Source organism: Somniosus microcephalus, chromosome 6 (genome assembly GCF_052327205.1).
Source record: "Somniosus microcephalus isolate GS21.2 chromosome 6, FLI_Smic_1.0, whole genome shotgun sequence".
NCBI lineage: Eukaryota > Metazoa > Chordata > Chondrichthyes > Squaliformes > Somniosidae > Somniosus > Somniosus microcephalus.
The window spans coordinates 13,380,547-13,400,919 of record NC_140992.1 but is presented as its reverse complement, the minus strand read 5'-3'; the positions used below and the strand labels follow the sequence as shown (position 1 = coordinate 13,400,919).

Genomic DNA, 20,373 nt, shown 5'->3' with positions numbered 1-20,373 from the left:
TTTTTTTACTTAGCGAGTTGTTGTGACCTGAAATGCGCTGCCTGAAAGGGCGCTGGGAGCATATTCACCAGGCTGATACCTGGGATGGCAGGAATGACGTATGCGGAGAGATTGTGTCGATTGGGCTTATACTCACTGGAGTTTAGAAGATTGAGAGGGGATCTCATCGAAACCTATAAAATTCTGTCAGGCCTGGACAGACTAGATGCAGGAAGGATGTTTCCGATGGCCGGGGAGTCCAGAACCAGGGGTCATAGTCTAAGGATAAGGGGTAAGCCATTTAGGACTGAAATGAGGAGGAATTTCTTCACCCAGAGAGTGGTGAACCTGTGGAATTCTCTGACACAGAGGACAGTGGAGGCCAGTTCATTAAATATATTCAAAAAGGAGTTGGATATATTTCTTAAGGCTAAAGGGATCAAGGGATATGGGGAGAAGGCAGGGACAGGGTACTGAATTTGAATGATCAGCCATGATCTCATTGAATGGCGGAGCAGGCTCGAAGGGCCGAATGGCCTACTCCTGCTCCTATCTTCTATGTTTCTATGTTTCTATATTCAATAGTAACTTTCAAAAGGGAATTGGGTATATCATTGAAAAGGAGAAATTTGGGGAGAGGGCAGGGGGAGTGGGACTAATTGGATAGCTCTTTCAAAGAGTTGACACAGGCACGATGGGACGAATGACCTCTTTCTCTGCTGTATGATTCTATGCATCTAACTATGATGCAATGGATAAATGCATGGCACTGAACCATATAGACTGGAGTCTGGAGTTTGACCCTTGCTGAGTTAGCTTATCCCAGTCAGGGCAGCAACAAGGGTGCTACTGTTAGCCTCAGCATATTCAAGCTAAGAGAGAGGCAGCTGGTAATCGCTCCTGGTCATAATCACAACCCAACCACCCATGTTAGAAGTTCACACATGTGGATGCCTGTTGAGGGCCAGGTTAGAGTCAGCTGTGATGGTGTTTGTAGTTTGATAACCCATCTATACTCGTAGCCCAGGTCCACACAACTTGTGTGCTTCAAGTGAAGCTGAGCATTCTAATTCCATTGCCTATATCCTTTCATATTCTTCATCTTCAAATACTTAACCAATTCCATTTTAAATAATATTATGCAGTGTGCAGCACAATGCTATTTAAAACCAGGGTTTGAGTCAAGTCTAGGCTTGTGGGATAAAAGTTTTTTTCTCTCAGTGGGTAGCTTAGACATATTCCTAGTGGGCATGTGTTTACTGTCCTGCACACTCTCCCTAATTTGGCTCAAATTGACGCTAAAATAGCAATTTATCCAGAGATGCCACAAACACAGAAAACGCAAGATGTTTCCATGCAATAATGTGGGTACATAATTGGCATTGGGTCAAGACAAAGGGAGCTTTATTCTGTGCCGTACCTGACCTGGGAGAACTTGATGCTGAAACTGAGCGCTTGAAAAAGAATAGTGTTGTATTTCCCAGCACTAACATCATTCACTTGTTAAAGCTAATCATTCACCAAAAATGGACTCAACTTATTCTATTGGGCTGAGCTGCATCCAAAAAAATTAAATCAGAGAAATGTTAAAATGCATGTGTTAGGTTGTGGATTGCAAGCTGTAAATGAATGATTTTTTTCCAAATTATCTCAGATTCACTAAACTGTATTCCATGTGCACTGGAAGACTGGTCCAACCTACAAAGAAACGAATGCATCCCAAAAGAAATTGAGTTCCTCTCATTTGAAGACGGCATGGGAATCACACTGACGACTGTGTCCTTGATGGGAACGGCCAGCACAGTGGCTGTCGCAGGGGTCCTCTGGTATTACAGGAAGACTCCCATCGTTCGAGCCAACAATTCCGAACTCAGTTTCCTTCTTCTCTTTTCGTTGATGTTGTGTTTCCTGTGCTCGCTGACTTTCATTGGCCAGCCGTCAGTATGGTCCTGCATGCTGAGGCACACGCTCTTTGGTGTCAGTTTTGTTCTCTGCATCTCCTGCGTGTTGGCCAAAACCCTAGTTGTGCTGATGGCGTTTAAAGCCACTCTCCCGAGCAACAACATGATGAAATGGTTCGGAACTCTGCAGCAAATCCTCAGCGTCCTGACCTGCACAGTGGTCCAAGTTGTAATCTGTGTGGTGTGGCTTCTTGTGTCGTCACCATCTCCAGTAAAGCAGACCAAATATTACAAAGAGAAGATTATTTTTGAGTGTGATTTAGGCTCAGTGATTGCCTTTTGCTGTGTACTGGGTTATATCGGCTTTCTGTCCTGCATGAGCTTTGTTCTTGCATTTTTAGCTCGAAAGCTGCCGGATAATTTCAACGAGGCTAAATTCATCACCTTTAGCATGCTGATCTTCTGTGCTGTTTGGTTGACTTTTATCCCAGCCTATGTCAGTTCACCTGGAAAATACAGCGTCGCTGTCGAGATCTTTGCCATTTTGGCATCGAGCTTTGGTCTGCTCATCTGCATTTTTGCTCCAAAATGTTACATAATCCTGTTAAAGCCAGAACAAAACACAAAGAAACATCTTATGGGCAAAGCTTGTCCCAAAAAATCCATTTAAGTTCAAGGGCCTAGAAATTCAGTTGCGTTCGCCAGCCGTTAGCGCCTTAGGAGGAGTAGATCTCGAGCGCTAGGCACTTAGCGGCCGGGCGCAGGACGATCTGCGCCTACGCCCAACTTCAGTAGACATTTAGCGCCGGCGCAAAGTGTTTGCGCGTGCTCAGCTGCGCGCGCAACTTATGACGTCATTTCGTCGTGCAACGCCCTTTGTGCGCCCCAAACCGGAACTTCAGTCGCGCCCGCCCAATGTGGGCATGGCGGTGTTAAGAACTGTGAAGTGGAACGCAGCAGAGGCCCTGTGGGCTTCGGGGAGCGCTAATTAAAGGGCACTTACACTGAACTATAAAGGCCAGCCATTTTGCTGCAATGACTTTTGTGCAACGGATTTCTGGACAGAGACCAAGGAAGAGACCTTACTGATTTGGCCCAACATAGGAGAGGTATTTTTGGCTTCTGGCCAGAGCTTGGAAATTTGCCTCATTGTGATTTCATTGTTTGCAAGTATATTATGGGGGCTGCATGGGGTTCCAACCCTCAGTTCCAGCATTATGTGCGAAGGGCTCGCAGACGCTGTGTGAGAGGGGCAGCCATGCCTAGACACAGAGGGGGCATCAGGCGTCGGCAACGTAGGCCTTACCCACTCAGGGAATACCGCCAGCAGGTGTCCTATCTCGCCATGACTGCCGCGCAGTGTGTTAAGAGGCTGCGCTTCAGAAGGGAGGTGGTTGCAGAGATCTGCCAGCTGCTTCACAGAGATCTGCGTCCACAGCTGATGTGCAGGACGTCTCTGTCGGTGGAAGTGAAGGTCACGGTGGCTCTGAACTTTTATGCAAGCGGCTCCTTCCAAGCCGCTGCTGGGGACATAGCTAACATATCCCAGTTCGCCGTGCATCGCTGCATCCGGCAGGTCACCGATGCCCTTTTCACAAGGAGACACCAATTCATCTCCTTCCCCATGACCCTAGAGAGGCAGGAGCAGCGTGCAGTCGGATTTGCGAGGATCGCCGACTTCCCCATGGTGCAGGGCGCCATTGACTGCACGCATGTGGCTTTGCGGGCACCTATCGACAATGCCGAGGATTACCACAACCGGAAGGGCTACCATTCCCTCAATGTACAGCTGGTGTGTGACCACAGGCAGCGCATCCTAGCTGTCAATACCCGCTTTCCAGGAAGCAGCCACAATGCATTTATCCTGCGCCAGACTACTGTGGCTGACATGTTCCAGGCACAGCCTCCCCCAAGAGGATGGCTTATCGGGGACAAAGGCTATCCTTTGTGTACATGGCTCATGACCCCGCTCCGCGTGCCCAGGACCCCTGCTGAGGAGGCATACAACGAAAGCCATCAAGCCACAAGGAACATCATAGAGTAAACGATTGGCATCCTCAAGCAACGGTTCCGCTGCCTGGATCGCTCCGGCGGATCTCTGCAGTATTCGCCGGATAGAGTCTCCCAGTTCGTCGTCGTTTGCTGCATGCTGCACAACCTGGCTATCCGCAGGACTCAGGCACTGCCACCTCACGTTGGACCACCACCTCAGGAGGAGGAGCAGGAGGACCATGAGGAGGAGGAGGAGGAGGAGGAGTACCAGCCCAGGAGGGAGCCACAAGGTCCAAGGGCCGTCCGTCGCCGGCTTATTGAACGACACTTCTAGGCCCCCTGTCAGGGAATGGCTTGTGGCAATGAAGGGACATGAATGCAGCCGCTCCGCAAGCCCTCAGCTGGTTAACGCAACAACCACTTCAAACATCACACATGGACAAGCTGAATAAAGGAAAAGCTTTATTGAACAAACTCAGGGCCCTTCCCACATGAAACCCAAAAACAGACAACACCCCCAAAAAACAGTCAAACACATGACTCACTCCCACAACCTGGGGAGGAATAACAAAAGTTTTGCATCCAAATGGCCTTCATCCTCGGCCTTACCAAAACAACCCCCCCCATAGACAACACAACCACCCCCATATAAAAAAACATTTGGCAACACACTCTACTTTGCGTGCCGAGAGGGCGAGTCCTTGTCCAGCCTTTTCCGGCCCCTGGCCGACCTGCTGCTCCACCTCAACCTGGGCCCTGTGGGTGCTGCAAGGCTGGGGGAAGGCTCCTGAGGGGCACATTGCGTGACGGCAGATGCCCTTGGGGGTCGGCCTAGACGAGCTCTGGCCCTCGAGGGGCCGGCTGCTGACTGCTGCAGCTGTGGCTGGCCAGCATCAGTCTCTCCAGCAGCTCGTGGCAGCTTCGCTGGGGGAGTGGCAGTGGCGGCTGCAGCAATGGGGGCAAGCTGGCTGATGCCAGGCGCTCGCTGCTCACCTGAGACACTGGCACTCGGCCGGGCTGGCACTGCAGCAAGCGCAGCAATCTGCTGAAGGCCAGACCGCTGTGCTGCTGCAGTGCGGCGGGTGCCCTGGCGATGCCTGGCTGACACAGCGAGTGTGGCAGCAGTGAGTGCCCGTACTGCCCTGGTCTGTGCCCGCATCAGACCAGCCAGTGACTGCACGGCTCCACTGATCAACTGTCCACTCGCTGCCTGTGCTGCCCTGAAGTCGTCCCGACTCGCGTCCTGTGCTGCCCTGAATTCGGCCCGACTCGCGTCCTGTGCTGCCCTCAATTCGGCCTGACTCGCGTCCTGTGCTGCCCCGAATTGTTCGAGACCCCTGGCCTGTGCTGCCGCGAGTTGTTCAAAACCCCTGGCCTGTGAGGCCCCGAAATTGGACACACTATGAGCCAGGGACTCGATGGCCTCAGGCAACCGTGCCACAACCCCCATGAACTCGGTGTGCCGACGATCCGAGTCTGCGGACATTTGATCAAGGAGGCACACCTCCTGGGCGAGGACCGTCTCCGGACTGGAGGCCGGACTCTCCCTCTGGGGAGAAGGCCGCCGAGCTGCCCGACCCTTCCCGCGTGGCTGGACGCCACTGGGCCCAGCAACTACACTCCCCTGCAACACTTCCCCCCTCTGGGGAGAAGGCAGCCGAGCTGCCCGACCCTTCCCGCGTGGCTGGACGCCACTGGGCACAGGAGCTACACCCCCCTGCAACACTTCCCCCTGGCTCTCCTCCAGGGAAGACGTGTCCCCTCCATTGCCATCCCCTGGCGCGGATGAGGGTTCCCCCGATGGGCCACCTTCCTCTTGCTCCTCCTCGTCCTCCTCTTCCGAGGGACTGTCAGTCGCAGCCTCAGGGACCTCCTCCTCACCAGCTGAAAGCAGGAAGGCACAAGAGTAGCTTTAGAGTGAGGACAGGGCATCAGCGAGGGAGGCATGAGTGGTGGCATTCTGCGCATTGGTCGGACAGTGGCAAAGGATGTAGATCTGAAGCGCAAGGGGAACGAGAGAGGTCCAAAAGGTCATGTCCTTACCATTGGGGCCCAGCACAGGGTCGGCATCTCCACATGCAACGGGGCCAATCAGGCGGCCACCCATGAGTCGACCCACACGCTCCTCCAGGTCACTGAGCTGCTGGAACTGGGGACGGCCTCCCCCGGTGACAGTCCGGCTCTTCAGATTCTGGGCCAGCTTGGCCTGCAAGAGAAAGGACGGCCTCTAAGTACAGTGTGGTGCCCTGTTGTTGTGTGCACTGCCTCCCATGGTCGAATAGCTTGGCCAGTGTGGTGCCCTGTTGTTGTGTGCACTGCCTCCCATGGTCGAATAGCTTGGCCAGTGTGTAAAGTGCAGAAAGTGCAATTGATGTTCATGACAGTGCCATAGCTGCTGGATGATGGCTGGCCATTAGGGCTTTGAGGTCCCTTTGCCCATAATGTGAGGTGCACATGCAAGGATGAGGAGGACACTGGAAAGGGTACTCACCCTGACAATCCGAGTGAGGTCGTTAAACTTTTTCCGGCATTGGACACCAGTCCTGGGGACATCGCAGGTGGCTGTGACCCTCTGGGCGATATCCCTCCAGGCTCTCCTGTACACCCTGGTGGCAGGCTTCTTGCCACTGTTCGGGAACAAGATATGGCGTCTCCTCTCCAAAGCCCTAACCAGCACCTTTAAATCATGGGCAGAGAAGCGCTGCGCTCGCTCACGGGCCCTCTGCATCCTTCCTGGCGCTATTTCTCTCCAGCGGCAGTGTTTAGGCCTAGCTGGAGGGCTGCAGTATCCAGGGCGTGGCAGCAGACCAAGTCGACCCTTCCCCCTTTAACAGCTGGCCGGCGCCAGGGTGTCCGCTGTCAATCAAAACATGACCGCACCTGCGCTGCGCCCGGCCTCGGCGGTATCAGTCTGCACCGCCGGCTTAGCGCCGAAAGATAGCCGTGCATCGCCAGTTTTAGCGCTCGAGCAAACTCCTTGGCCAAAGCTACTGAATATCGGCGAAGTGGCCTCCACTTGCCGGCGGGCGCAAACTTTAGCGGCTGCCCAACTTTACCGCCCCAAAAGTGGCTATACTGAATTTCTAGGCCAAGTTCCTCCTTACTTCATTGAATCTAAGTTAGATGTTTCATACAATATTACACACTCTGCAAGAGAGTTGGGGGATGTAGATTGTGTAGCAAAATTGCAAATTTGTTTCCAAAGAATGGGTATATGATTCTATTACACATAGTGCATAGAAATGCATTGTTTTCGCTGCTATATATTGTGGGCCTTTTGTGAAGCACAGATTGTGATTAATTTAAGATGACCATCTATCATGGGACAGCAAGGCAGTGGGGTAAGAATGCCTCTGGTTGCTCTGTGTCGTGATGTTGTAAAGCCATTGGTGAAAAGTCCTCTGTTTGGTTTCTCTACTAATATCGTAAGCACATTGGGACAATTTGTCTTGCTCCTGCTCTGGAAGCTATTGAATCACTTGGGCACAGCCAGTATAGGAAAATTGGGCGAGGAGCAGTACAGGCTCTTAAGGGAGACTACCTGATTTGTCCTTCCCATTTCAATTAATGACCAAAATAATCTACCGTTAGGGGCGTGCGCTCCTCTCAATCTGATGTTCCTGTATTCTCTGCACCCAGGCAATCCATTATCCCCAACTGCAAGTACAGGACAATTGGCCCCATTCTCTAAGAACCTGTCCACCGATTTTCTAAAAATAGCAATCAGATGAATTCTTATCCCAATATTAACAGATAGTTTAACCCTAACATGCAACCTTATACAGTCAAGTCCAGCACAGCATTAGCAGATATTTCAGTCACATGAACATACAACATACGAAATTGATGGGCAGGAAAAGACCAATTGGTCCATCAAGCCTGCACCCCAAAAATTGTCATACATCATTTCCCCTTTACCCAATTCTATGTTGTGAAATTTCCTCTCTCTTATGATTCTTGCACCTATATGTTTGCTCTCCATTCTGTTCAATTGCTTTCTCTATTATTTTAGTAACTAGTTTGTCCTTCTGTAATGAGAAAAGAGCCAAATCCCTAAGCATGGATTCATAGTCTCGCCTGGACTCTATCTGGTCCGTAAAGGATCTGTGAGGTGATCTGATATCTGTATATGTTGACTTAATAGTTTATTGTTTCTGTTGGACATTTTTGGCAGTAATGAAATTTGACACTCTTTCTGTCATTAAGGTAAGCATCTGCAAGAGTGCATTACTATTTGCAGGGGTCCCACAGAGTGTGCCAATAATTGATAAAGGTCCTTGGAGGTGCACCAGTATCTGCGGAGGGTCCGCAGAAGTACATCAATATTTGGAAGGGATCACTGGGGGTTTGTCAAAATTTGCAGGTGCTGCCTGGAAGAGTGTGCCAATAGTTACGGTGGATCTCGGGACACTCGTTTTGAATGTACTATCTAGAATGGTACATATTGTATATCACTGTTTTGAAGTTATGGTGCCTTGATAGAATGGTTTCAAAAAAGATTAAAAAATTTAAGGGTCTTTGTTATTTAGGTTATCAACTGGCAAAAGTCCCTTTTAAGGTAAATTTCCAAGTTCTCTTTTCTGAATGTTTTTCTCTTTGCCAATTTTCACTTGAGGATGCTTATTCTGGGGTGCAGCTCCATAGATACTGGGTGCACTCTGGTACCATACATAAGTGTCCTTTCTTCCTGTGCAAATCCGAACAGTGATTATGTGCAAGCTCTTGTGTGCAGGAGCGAAGGGAATAGAGAGGTATTGGAGCAGGATGGGGAGAGATAATTATAGTAGGAAGAGGCTTGTGTGGAGTATACACGCTGGAATAGACCAGTTGGGTTGACTGGCCAGTTTCTGTGCTGTAGATTCCAGATAATCCTTGGGCCATGAGGGAGGGGGGCATTAAAGCTAAGCCAGATCCTATCGCTCCGTGATGTCCACACACGCACACTTTCTAGCTGGGGTCATAGGAACATAGGAACAGGTACAGATGATTCAGCCCCTCAAGCCTGCTCCACCATTCACTGAGATCATGGCTGATCTGTGACCTAACTTCATATACTTGCCTTTGCCCCATATCCCTTAATACCTTTGGTTAACAAAAAGCTATCAATCTCAGAGTTAAACTTAACAATTGATCTAGCATCAATTGCCATATGCGGAAGAGAGTTCCAAACTATTAGCACACTTTGTGTTTAGAAATTTCACTCCTGAAAGGTCTGCCTCTAATTTTTAGACTATGCCCCCTAGTCCTAGAATCACCAACCAGCAGAAATAGCTTCTCTCTATCTACCCCTTAATATCTTGAAAGCTTCAATCAGATCACCCCTTAACCTTCCAAATTTTAGGGAATACAACCCTAATTTGTGTAACCTCTCCTCATAACTTAACCCTTGAAGTCCCCTTGATGTCACTTAAGAATGATTTGGAACTTTGCCTAATTTTTTCACCTGCCTAGTCCTGCAACACCATGGTCAATTATAGTGTCCCTACCACTGCTGACATTGTAAATGGTTCCCGCTTTTCAGATACTGTCCTCCTCTCTTTCAAACTCTCCACCATATGCTCCTTCTCAAAACCCCACTCTCGACCCCTCTGTCCTTGCAAACTATCACTCTATCTCCTATCTCCCTTTCCTCTCCAGAGTCCTTGAATGAGTTGTTGTCTCACAAATCCTTGTACATCTTTCCATCAATTTCCTGCTTGAATCTCTCCAATTAGGTTTCCACCCTTGCCACAGCATCAAAACGTCCTAACCAAGGTCACAAATGACATCCTCTGTGACTGTGGTACATTGCCATGCCTCATCCTCAGAGACCCCTCTGTAGCCTTACACAGTCAACCACACAATCCGTCGCCAACCAGAGGAAATAGTTTCTCTCCATCTATTCTCTCAAATCCAACCTCTCCTCCATTGACTACCCTTGCTTAGTTCAACTCTTACCTACCTGATTGTAGCCAGAGCATCTCCAGTAACAACTTCTCTTGTCTCCAAACCATTACCTCCTGAGTTTCCCCAAGGATCTATCCTCAGCCCCTTCCTTTCTGTCATTTGCATGCTGTCCCTTGGGGACATCATCCAAAGACATGGGGTAAACTTCCATATGTATGCTGTAGGAGAAATGACCTAAAATTGCTTTATATGTGTCCTCAAAATTTTAACTTAAATTTGTCCCTAAAATGGAGTCAGTTGTTAGATTGAATGCTGAGAAAGGAAAGGGCAAATACCAGTTATGCCACGAAGGCATATATAAACAAAACATTCCTTACCAGTATTAAAGGACATGAGCATCAAGGCCATGACCCTGCAGGATGCTCGTTAGGTCACTTAGGGGTAGCAACTTGGCTGTTTGAGGCAATTACACCAAAAGGGGTGAACTCATCTAACACATGTCACTCGGATTGGTCAATAAAATCGAGGAGGTTTCTTTGAAAATCAAAGATACATAAGATGGTGTTTTTGACATTAAAGCAGTTTCAGTTAGTTTTTAGTTCTTGTTCTTTTAGTATTCTTCTAGTATGTGTTCTTTGTCTAGTGTATTTAGATGGGTGTCTCTGTAAAAGGCAGAAAGTGCATTTCTGATAGACAGAGAGGGGTTACAGGAGTTAAAATTGTACATCTGTACCAGCCAGATATAGGGAGCTATATGTGTGTCATTTAGCTGTGCAAATTTCTCTAAGACCAAGGGAGGCGAGATTTAAGCCAACTTGTCCAGATACATCTACCAACGTGTAAAGTGGATTTACCCAGGAGCCATGGATCCAAGAGGAATGGAAATCACATCTACAGACAGAGGTTTATCATTCGGGCATTACCAGAAGGCTAACACCATCATCGTAGAAGAAGGTAAGACAACCAGCTCAACTACGCCAGCCTAAGAGCGAGGTTGTCTAAGTTCTGGAAACACCTCTGACTACAAGCATATAGACTGTCATCTATCCTATAGACTGGCTATCTAATGCTGCCACTTTATCAGCTATCTAAGGAGACTAATCCTAAATAGTCTCACCAACCTCAGATAGTAAGCTCAATTGTAAAGTTATAATCAACAAGCAGTTAATGCTGAATTACTGTGACATAACTGAGCTGTCCTTGCAATCTCTGTTATTCACTTCATTAGCTAACTATATCTACTAATTATTTGCATTCTAAATGTTTAAGATTACGTGCTGTGAATTATGATTTTGAGATTAATAAATTATTATTAGTTCATGACTTGTTGGCTGGCTTCTTCTTTGATGATTTGACAAGAAGAGGTTAATTCATTCACTTAGTACCTTGTGCATATCCTAATGAGTAGGTTGGTAGTATAAACGTTAATATAATCTGAACTACTTGGTTCAGTCAACCAAATTTAGGGATCATTCATTCTTAGGCATAGATTGGATGGTAAACCCCAGATAAAGAGGTAAGGTTAAGGATTAAGCACATACCAGTGCTTCCGACATGTCTTCCTTTTTCCTCAACCGAGGATTCCCCTCTGCAGTGGTTGACATGGCCCTTAACCATGTCCGTTCTATCTCCCACACTTCTGCCCTCAGCCCTGCCGCTCCCTCCCGGAACCATGATAGAGTTCCCCTTGTCCTCACCTTTCACCCCACCAGCCGTCACATTCAACGTATCATCCTCTGCCATTTCCGCCACCTCCAGCGTGATCCCACCACCAAATGCATCTTCCCCTCACCTGCCCTTTCAGCATTCCGTAGGGACTGCTCACTCCGCGACACCCTAGTCCACTCCTCTATCGCCCCCAACACCCCTTCCCCTTTGCCCCACACCTTCCTGTGCAAGCACAGGAGATACCTCCCCACTTCCCACTGTCCAGGGCCTTGAAACACTCCTTCCAGGTGATACAGCGATTTACTTGTACTTCTTGCAATTTAGTATACTCTATTTGCTGCTCACGATGTGGTCTCCTCTACATTGGGGAGACCAAACGTAGATTGGGTGACCGCTTTGCGGGACACCTCCGTTCTGTCCGTAAGTGTGACCCCAAGCTTCCGGTGGCCTGTCACTTTAATTCACTGCTCCATTCCCACTCAGACCTCACTGTCCCCGGCCTCTTGCATTGTTCCATGGAAGCTCAGCGTAAGCTCGAGGAACAGCACCTCATCTTTCGATTAGGCACTTTACAGCCTTCTGGACTCAACATAGAATTCAACAATTTCAATTCAATTCAATTCAATTTTATTTGCCATATGTAACCAGTACAAGTACAAGTACAATGGAATGCTTACTCCCCGAGGGGACACGTCAGCTATTCTTACAGCGCCGTGTTCAGAAAGTCAATTCTTTGGCATCCAGTGGCAGTGGGAGCACGATGTCCCTCAGCCGTTCCGTCCTCCTCGTCACCGCTGCCTCCTCCTCACTGTTGCTGGCTCGGCTCCACATGTGGTGGCCTGCTTCTCCCGCTCACCCGCTTTCAGATCATAACATATATATATATTTTTTATCCACACTTTTGCTCTGTTCTTCTCTTCCACAGGGCAGCTGTCTCTCATTCTGCCAGCATAATTTACACTTCATCTAGAGCCATCCTTTGTTTCTTAACCTGTCCCATTACAATCTCCTTTTGCCTTGAATATCTCTTAATGTCTCTCAATGTCTCTTAATCTCTCCTGCCTTCCAGCCTATCACAGGCCTTCCCTTTTGTTCTTTCATCCCCTCCCCCATTTCCCAGCCCCTACACTTGCTTAAAAATCTGTTCCATTTCCTGCTTTCTTCCAGTTCTGACGAAAGGCCATTGACCTGAAACGTTAACTCTGTTTCTCTCTTCACAGATGCTGCCTGACCTGCTGAGTATTTCCAGCATTTTCTGTTTTTATTTCAGATTTCCAGCATCTGCAGTATTTTCTTTTTGTATTAAGGTTAAGGATTCATCTGATGCCCTTGGTAAAGGTTCTTGCCAGGGTACCGAACCCAGTGTGCTTACAATGCTGATGACACACAGCTTACCTCTCCACTACCTTTATTGATCCCCTCCACTTCCACTGTGTTGTCAGACAACCTGACTAAAAACCAGTCTTGCATGAGCCACAATTTCCTGCAGCTGAACATAAGGAAAACCAAAGTCAACATTTCATCCCCACCCCCCATCACAAACTCCGTTCTACTTGAACCTCGAGTTGAGCTTCCGACCCCAAATCCTCTCCATCACAAAAAAACCTACTTGCTATGTAACATCATTTGCCTCCACCCCTTTCTCAGTCCATATGCGGCAGAAACCCTCATCCATGCCTCTGTCATCTCCAGACTCATTGCCCTCCTGGCTGTCCTTCTAGTTTTTGTAAACTTCACTTTATCCAAAACTCTTCTGCCCATATCCTATTCCGCAATAAATTATGGCCTAGCAAGCCACTCAGTTGTGCCAAACCACTGCAAAAAAGTATTGTGGTGGTACCACTGGTTGTCCCTTACATTGAGACACATAATTCCCTTTAACTTACCTTACTGTATGTTTAACTTACCTTTTGGGGCTGTTGCCCCTTTAACTTACCTGTTGGGGCCATTGCCCCTTTAAGAGGCACCCTAACGTGTTGACGTCACATCACGTACGACATGACGTGCGTGTGGTGGCCGCTGGCCTGACTCGGCCTTCCAGGACGGCTGCTGGCACAGCCCGGCCTAGTGTCTTCGGCCGCATCGGCCAGCCGGCGGGAGCGAAGCGATCCTCCGCTCCTGCGGCAAGCACCGGCACAGCCCGACCTCGGTCTCAACGGCCAGCCTCCATACCGGGAAGAGGCACCGAAGCAACGGCGCTGGTCACGTGACCGCCTAAGCGCACGTGAGCGTGATGACGTCATCACGCTCCCCACAGGACTGCGAACTCAGTCCTCGTGGAGTCCCCGCTGGGACAAGACCTACACCACGGTGCTCCTACAGTCAGCCATCTTACCTGCTATCTTACCTGATATAATTAGTCTGTTCCTGTAAATAAACAACTTATTTATAGTTCGTCGAAGTGAAACTCTCTTATTTAGTGGCGATCTACACGAACCGCTACTTTGGTGACCCAACGACTTGAGTACGGGAGCTCATCAATTCCAACGCTACAATTGGTGAACCCGTATCCGTGAACGATTTTCACGGTAGCAACGCACGCCTGAACCTTGTCTTCACTCAAGACGACCAACGCACAACCGACGAACAACCACGGAACAGCAACCGCCTAACACCGATTCCACCACAAGCGACCCCGTCTTTGCGAACGTCTTCGCAACGGAAGCGCAGCTTGGAGGTGAGCCCGTTGTTCACGAACGATTTCACAGAGGTAGAGCACGACCAACGGCAACCGTCATCCACCAGCGCTACAATTGGTGGGTTTGTGAACGTCTTTCACAAATGAAGCACGCTATGGAAGCATCAGCCGTTCTGCTGTCGCTACCGCAATCCAGGGAGCCACGGTCTCCCTCGTGCTTTATGAAGGCAGAAGTCCTGTTCGCCAAGAACATCGATGCGGCACAGACCACGCACGTGCTCACGGTCTCCGTATTCGACTCTTCTACCGCCACACAGATCGTCCGCCTCTATGTCCACAGCGACAGCAAGTATACATCTCTCCAAGCACGGGGTACAGCATGTTCGGGCCCACAAAATCGGAGCGCGCCCTGCGGGGATACCACGAGGACTCACCCCCGCAAAACACGAGGACACACTCCTCGCGCACGAGGACCCATCCCTCGCGAACCACGAGAACCCATCCCTCGTGAACACCGACAACTCCTTCCCCGCCGACGACGCACCAGCCCTTCAGCCTGCTGGTTATGTTACCTACTACACGATTCGGCGTGAACAAAAAGCGTGCCGCCCTCCCGGCTGTTTTCTCCTAAATCTACAACTGTTACAAGTGTTGCCGCCCTTTCTCCAGTTTTCCCTTTAACAAACGCAAACGTCTACTGAAGCTGCACACATCGAGGACGGGTCCAACGGGCATCCTGCGGCCGCGATCAGCCACGTGAAAGTTGCTAGCCTCACCGATCACTGATCAACGCAGCAACTCTTCACCCTCCATTGTGTTATCATCGTAGCACTATGGCACGCACCGTTCCGTGCATTCCAGCCTCCCGAAGGGTTCGCTCACCTGTCGGCAAGTTCACTGACCTCACCAGTCAAGTCCTCCTGGATCGCCCGTCGGCGTTCCTGCAGATTTCGTCGGAACAAGGACTTGTTTCAACATCAATGGAGACATCGCCCGCGCCCGCCCAACCTGCCCGTCACTCTGACAAGGCCTGCTGTTTCGCACGTCTCCACGGTCCTTCGCCTGACGGATACGTTTTATTCGCCACGACGCGCGTAAGGATCCGCTCACGAGCAGCATCTTCATATCTTGCCTACCAAGTCGAGACAGCATGACCGCCGTGACCACCAGCTCGTCAGACCATCTCATCCTTGGACTTTCGTTAAAGTGAATTCTGGGGGGGCCTGTGTGGCGGTACCACTGGTTGTCCCTTACATTGAGACACATAATTCCCTTTAACTTACCTTACTGTATGTTTAACTTACCTTTTGGGGCTGTTACCCCTTTAACTTACCTGTTGGGGCCGTTGCCCCTTTAAGAGGCACCCTAACGTGTTGACGTCACATCACGTACGACGTGACGTGCGTGCGGCGGCCGCCGGCCCGACTCGGCCTTCCAGGACGGCTGCTGGCACAGCCCGGCCTAGCGTCTTCAGCAGCATCGGCCAGCCGGCGGGAGCGAAGCGATCCTCCGCTCCCGCGGCAAGCACCGGCACAGCCCGGCCTCGCGACCTCAGTCTCAATGGCCAGCCTCCATACCAGGAAGAGGCACCGACACAATGGCGCAGGTCACGTGACCGCCTAAGCGCACGCGAGCGTGATGATGTCATCACGCTCCCCACAGGACTGCGAACTCAGTCCTCGTGGAGTCCCCGCTGGGACAAGACCTACACCACGGTGCTCCTACAGTCAGCCATCTTACCTGCTATCTTACCTGATGTAATTAGTCTGTTCCTGTAAATAAACAACTTATTTATAGTTCGTCGAAGTCAAACTCTCTTATTTAGTGGCGATCTACACGAACCGCTACATTATAAGAATAAAACTGGACGGACCACTCGGCTTCAACCTAGGCATCAGATTCAGACACAACAAAGGCCCACCCAGCCCAGTCAACCCGGCAAAGTCCTCCTCACAAACAGCTGGGGACTTTGTGCCAAACTTGGGCGAGCTGTTCCACAGACTAGTCAAGCAACAGACTGTCATATTCATACTCACAGAATTATATCTATCAGTCTTTTCAACAATAATCTACCAATTATTGTTCAAAAAAGGTTGTAAGGATAAACCCAGCAATCCAGGCCAGTCAGTTTAATCTCGGTTGCGGGGAAGCTTTTAGAAACGATAATCTGGGACAAAGTTAGCAGTCACTTGGATAAGTGTGGATTAATTAAGGAAAGCCAGCACGGATTTGTTAAAGGCAAATTGTGTTTAACTAACTTGATTGAGTTTTTTGATAAGGTAGAGAGGGATGATGAGGGCAATGCAGTTGATGTAGTGTACATGGACATCCAAAAGACTTTTGATGAAGTGCAACATAATAGGCTTGCCAGCAAAGTTGAAGCCCATGGAATAGAAGGGAAGGTGGCAGCACGGATATGAAATTGGCTAAGTGACAGGAAACAGAGAGTAGTGGTAAACGGTTGATTTTTTGGACTGAAGGAAGGTATACATAGATACATAGATACATAGAAGATAGGAGCAGGAGTAGGCCATTCGGCCCTTCGTGCCTGCTCCGCCATTCGATGAGATCATGGCTGATCCTTTAATTCAGTATCCCGTCCCCGCCTTCTCTCCGTAACCCTTAACCCCTTTTGCCCGTAGAAATATATCTAATTCCCTCTTAAATATATTTAATGAGCTGGCGTACACTGCCCTCTGTGGCAATGAGTTCCACAGGTTCACCACTCTCTGAGTGAAGAAATTCCCCCTCATCTCTGTCCTAAATGGTTTAGCCCTTATCCTTAAATTATGTCCTCTAGTTCTGTTCTCACCCGCCAAGGGAAACATTCCTTCTGCATCCAGTCTGTCTAGACCTGTCAGAATTTTATACACTTCTATGAGGTCCCCTCTCAATCTTCTAAACTCCAGTGTGTACATCCCTAAACTGCATAGTCTCTCCTCATAGGTCATTCCCGCCATTCCTGGTATCAGCCTGGTGAATCGCCGCTGCACCCCCTCCATGGCAAGAACATCCTTCCTCAGATGAGGCGACCAAAACTGTACACAGTACTCGAGGTGTGGTCTCACCAGTGCCCTGTACAGCTGCAGCAAGGTATCCCTGTTCCTGTATTCTAACCCTTTTGCTATGAAGGCCAGCATACCGTTTGCCTTCTTGACCGCCTGTTGCACCTGCATGCTCGCCTTCAGTGACTGGTGTACAAGAACACCCAGGTCTCTCTGTACTTCCCCCTCTCCCAATCTATTGCCATTTAAATAATAATTTGCCCTCCCGTTCCTGCACCCAAGGTGGATAACTTCGCACTTGTCCACATTATAGTGCATCTGCCATTTATCCGCCCAATCGCCCAGTCTGTCCAAATCGCTCTGGAGCTTCCTGGTCTCTTCCTCTGAGCCCACCCCCCCTCCTAGTTTAGTGTCGTCTGCAAATTTGGAAATGCTGCATCTGACTCCCTGATCCAGGTCATTAATGTAAATTGTGAACAGCTGGGGGCCCAGGACAGATCCCTGTGGTACCCCACTTGTTACTGCCTGCCATTCAGAAAATGAGCCGTTTATTCCAACTCTCTGTTTTCTATCTGACAGCCAGTTCCCTATCCACGCCAATACTTTCCCCTTTATCCCATGACAGTGGTGTTCCTCAGGGGTTGGTACTAGGACCACTGCTTTTCTTTATATATATATATATTAATGATTTGGACTTGGGAGTACAGAGAACAATTTCAAAATTTGTAGATGACACAAAGTTTGGAAGAATAGTGAACAGTGAGGAGGATAGTGATAGACCTCAGGAGCACATAGACAGGCTGGTGGAATGGACGGACACTTGGAAGATAAAGAAAAAAGAAAAACTTGCATTTATATAGTGCCTTTCACAACTACCGGATGTCCCAAAGTGCTTTACAACCAATGAAGTACTTTCTTTTTGAAGTGTAGTCACTGTTGTAATGTAGGAAACGTGGCAGCCAATTTCCTCACAGCAAGCTCCCATAAACAGCAGTATGATAATGACCAGATTATCAGTTTTTATTATGTTGATTGAGGGATAAATATTGGCAGGACACTGGGGATAATTCCCCTGTTCTTCTTTGAAAAAGTGCCATGGATCTTTTACATCTGCCTAAGAGAGCAGACGGGGCATCAGTTTAACATCTCATCCAAAAGATGGCACCTATGACAGTGCATCACTCCCTCAGTACGATAGCAAAATACTGCAGATGTTGGAAATCCGAGATAACAACAGAAAATGCTGGAAAAACTCAGCAGGTCAGGCAACATCCGTGGAGAGAAATTTGAGTTGACGTTTCGGGTTGGACCCTTCTTCAAAACTGGAAAGAAAAGAAACTAGATCGGAGGCAGGGCTGCGATCGGACAAAAGAATAAAAGAAACAAAAGAAGTAAAAGAGATTAGAAGCTAGACGAGATGGTAATAGGCTGGGATTAGGTGTAAAGTGTACTGGCAGGGCAAAAGATAGCTGCCAGGTGTGAGAGAGAAACAAAAGGAAAGGGGGGGGGGAAAAGGAGCGGAACAATTACAAGAGAAAATGAAATGGGGGCCGAGCTTATGATCTGAAATTGTTGAACTCGATATTGAGACCGGAGGCTGCAGACTGCCTGTCCGATTAGGCAGTCTGCAGCCTTCCGGTCTCAATATCGAGTTCAACAATTTCAGATCATAAGCTCGGCCCCCATTTCATTTTCTCTTGTAATTGTTCCACTCCTTTCCCCCCCCCCCCCCCCTTTCCTTTTGTTTCTCTCTCACACCTGGCAGCTATCTTTTGCCCTGCCAGTACACTTTACACCTAATCCCAGCCTATTACCATCTCGTCTAGCTTCTAATCTCTTTTACTTCTTTTGTTTCTTTTATTCTTTTGTCCGATCGCAGCCCTGCCTCCGATCTAGTTTCTTTTCTTTCCAGTTTTGAAGAAGGGTCCAACCCGAAACGTCAACTCAAATTTCTCTCCACGGATGTTGCCTGACCTGCTGAGTTTTTCCAGCATTTTCTGTTGTTATCTAGCACTCCCTCAGTATTGCACTGGAGTGTCAGCCTAGATTTTTATGCTCATGTCTCTGGAGTGGGACTCGAACCAGCAACCTTCTGACTCAGAGGCAAGGGTGCTACCAACTGAGCCACCGGCTGACACTCTAGTGTGTCATTTAACAATCTAATGTAAAATTTAATGCAAAAAAGTGAGAAGTGATACATTTTGGTAGGAAGAATGAGGAGAGGCAATATAGACTAAATGTTACAATTCTAAAGGGGGTGCATGAATAGAGAGACTTGGGGGTATATGTGCACAAATCGTTGAAGGTGGCAGGGCAGATTGAGAAAGTGGTTAAAAAAGCATATGGGATCCTGGGCTTCATAAATAGAGCCATAGCGTACAAAAGCAAAGAAGTAATGATGAACCTTTATAAAACTCTGGTCCGACCTCAACTGGAGTATTGTGTCCAATTCTGGGCACTGCACTTTAGGAAAGATGTGAAGGCCTTAGAGAGGGTGCAGAAAAGATTTACAAGAATGGTTCCAAGGATGAGGGACTTCAAGTACGTGGATAGACTAGAGAAGCTGGGGTTGTTCTCCTTCGAGCAGAGAAGGTTGAGAGGAGATTTGATAGAGGTGTTCAAAATCATGAGGGGTCTAGACAGAGTAGAGAGAAACTGTGCCCATTGGCGGAAGGGTCGAGAACCAGAGGACACAGATTTAAGGTGATTGGCAGAACCAAAGGTGACATGAGGAAAAACTTTTTTATGCAGCGAGTGGTTATGATCAGGAATGCACTGCCTGAGAGGGTGGCGGAGGCAGATTCAATCGTGGCTTTCAAAAGGGAATTGGATAAGTAACTGAAGGAAAAAAATTGCAGGGCTACGGGGAAAGAGCAGGGGAGTGGGACTAGCTGAAGTTCTCTTGCAGAGAGCTGGCATGGGCTCAATGGGCCGAAAGGCCATCTTCTGTGCTGTAACCATTCTATGATTCTTTGGCAATATCCCAGAGCACTCCATCACCATCCCTGGGTATGGCCTGTCCAATCGGCAGGACAGACCTACCTGAGGTGGCAGCGTAGGGAGAGAGGGAGTTGTCCTGGGAGTCCTCAACATTGATTTTGGACTCAATGAAATCTCATGGCCTCAGGTCAAACATGGGCAAGGATACCTCATGCTGATAACCAGCTACTGCCCTCTCTCAGCTGATGAATCAGTACTCCCTGCTGTTGAACACCACTTGGAAGAAGCACTGAGGGTAGTAAGGGCACAGAATTTTCTCTGGGTGTGGGACTTCAATGTCCATCACCAAGAGTGGCTCAGTAGC

The 20,373-nt window shown here is 48.8% G+C and overlaps 1 protein-coding gene across 1 annotated transcript in view; it reads left to right on the top strand.

The window, feature by feature from the left end:
* Positions 1-2,550, top strand: part of LOC147115483 (extracellular calcium-sensing receptor-like) — a 45,871-nt gene extending 43,321 nt beyond the window's left edge. The window contains exon 7 of the mRNA XM_085989594.1: positions 1,634-2,550. Coding sequence (XP_085845720.1) covers positions 1,634-2,550 — 917 coding nt within the window. The remainder of the gene's footprint in view (positions 1-1,633) is intronic.
* Positions 2,551-20,373: the final 17,823 nt, after the last annotated feature.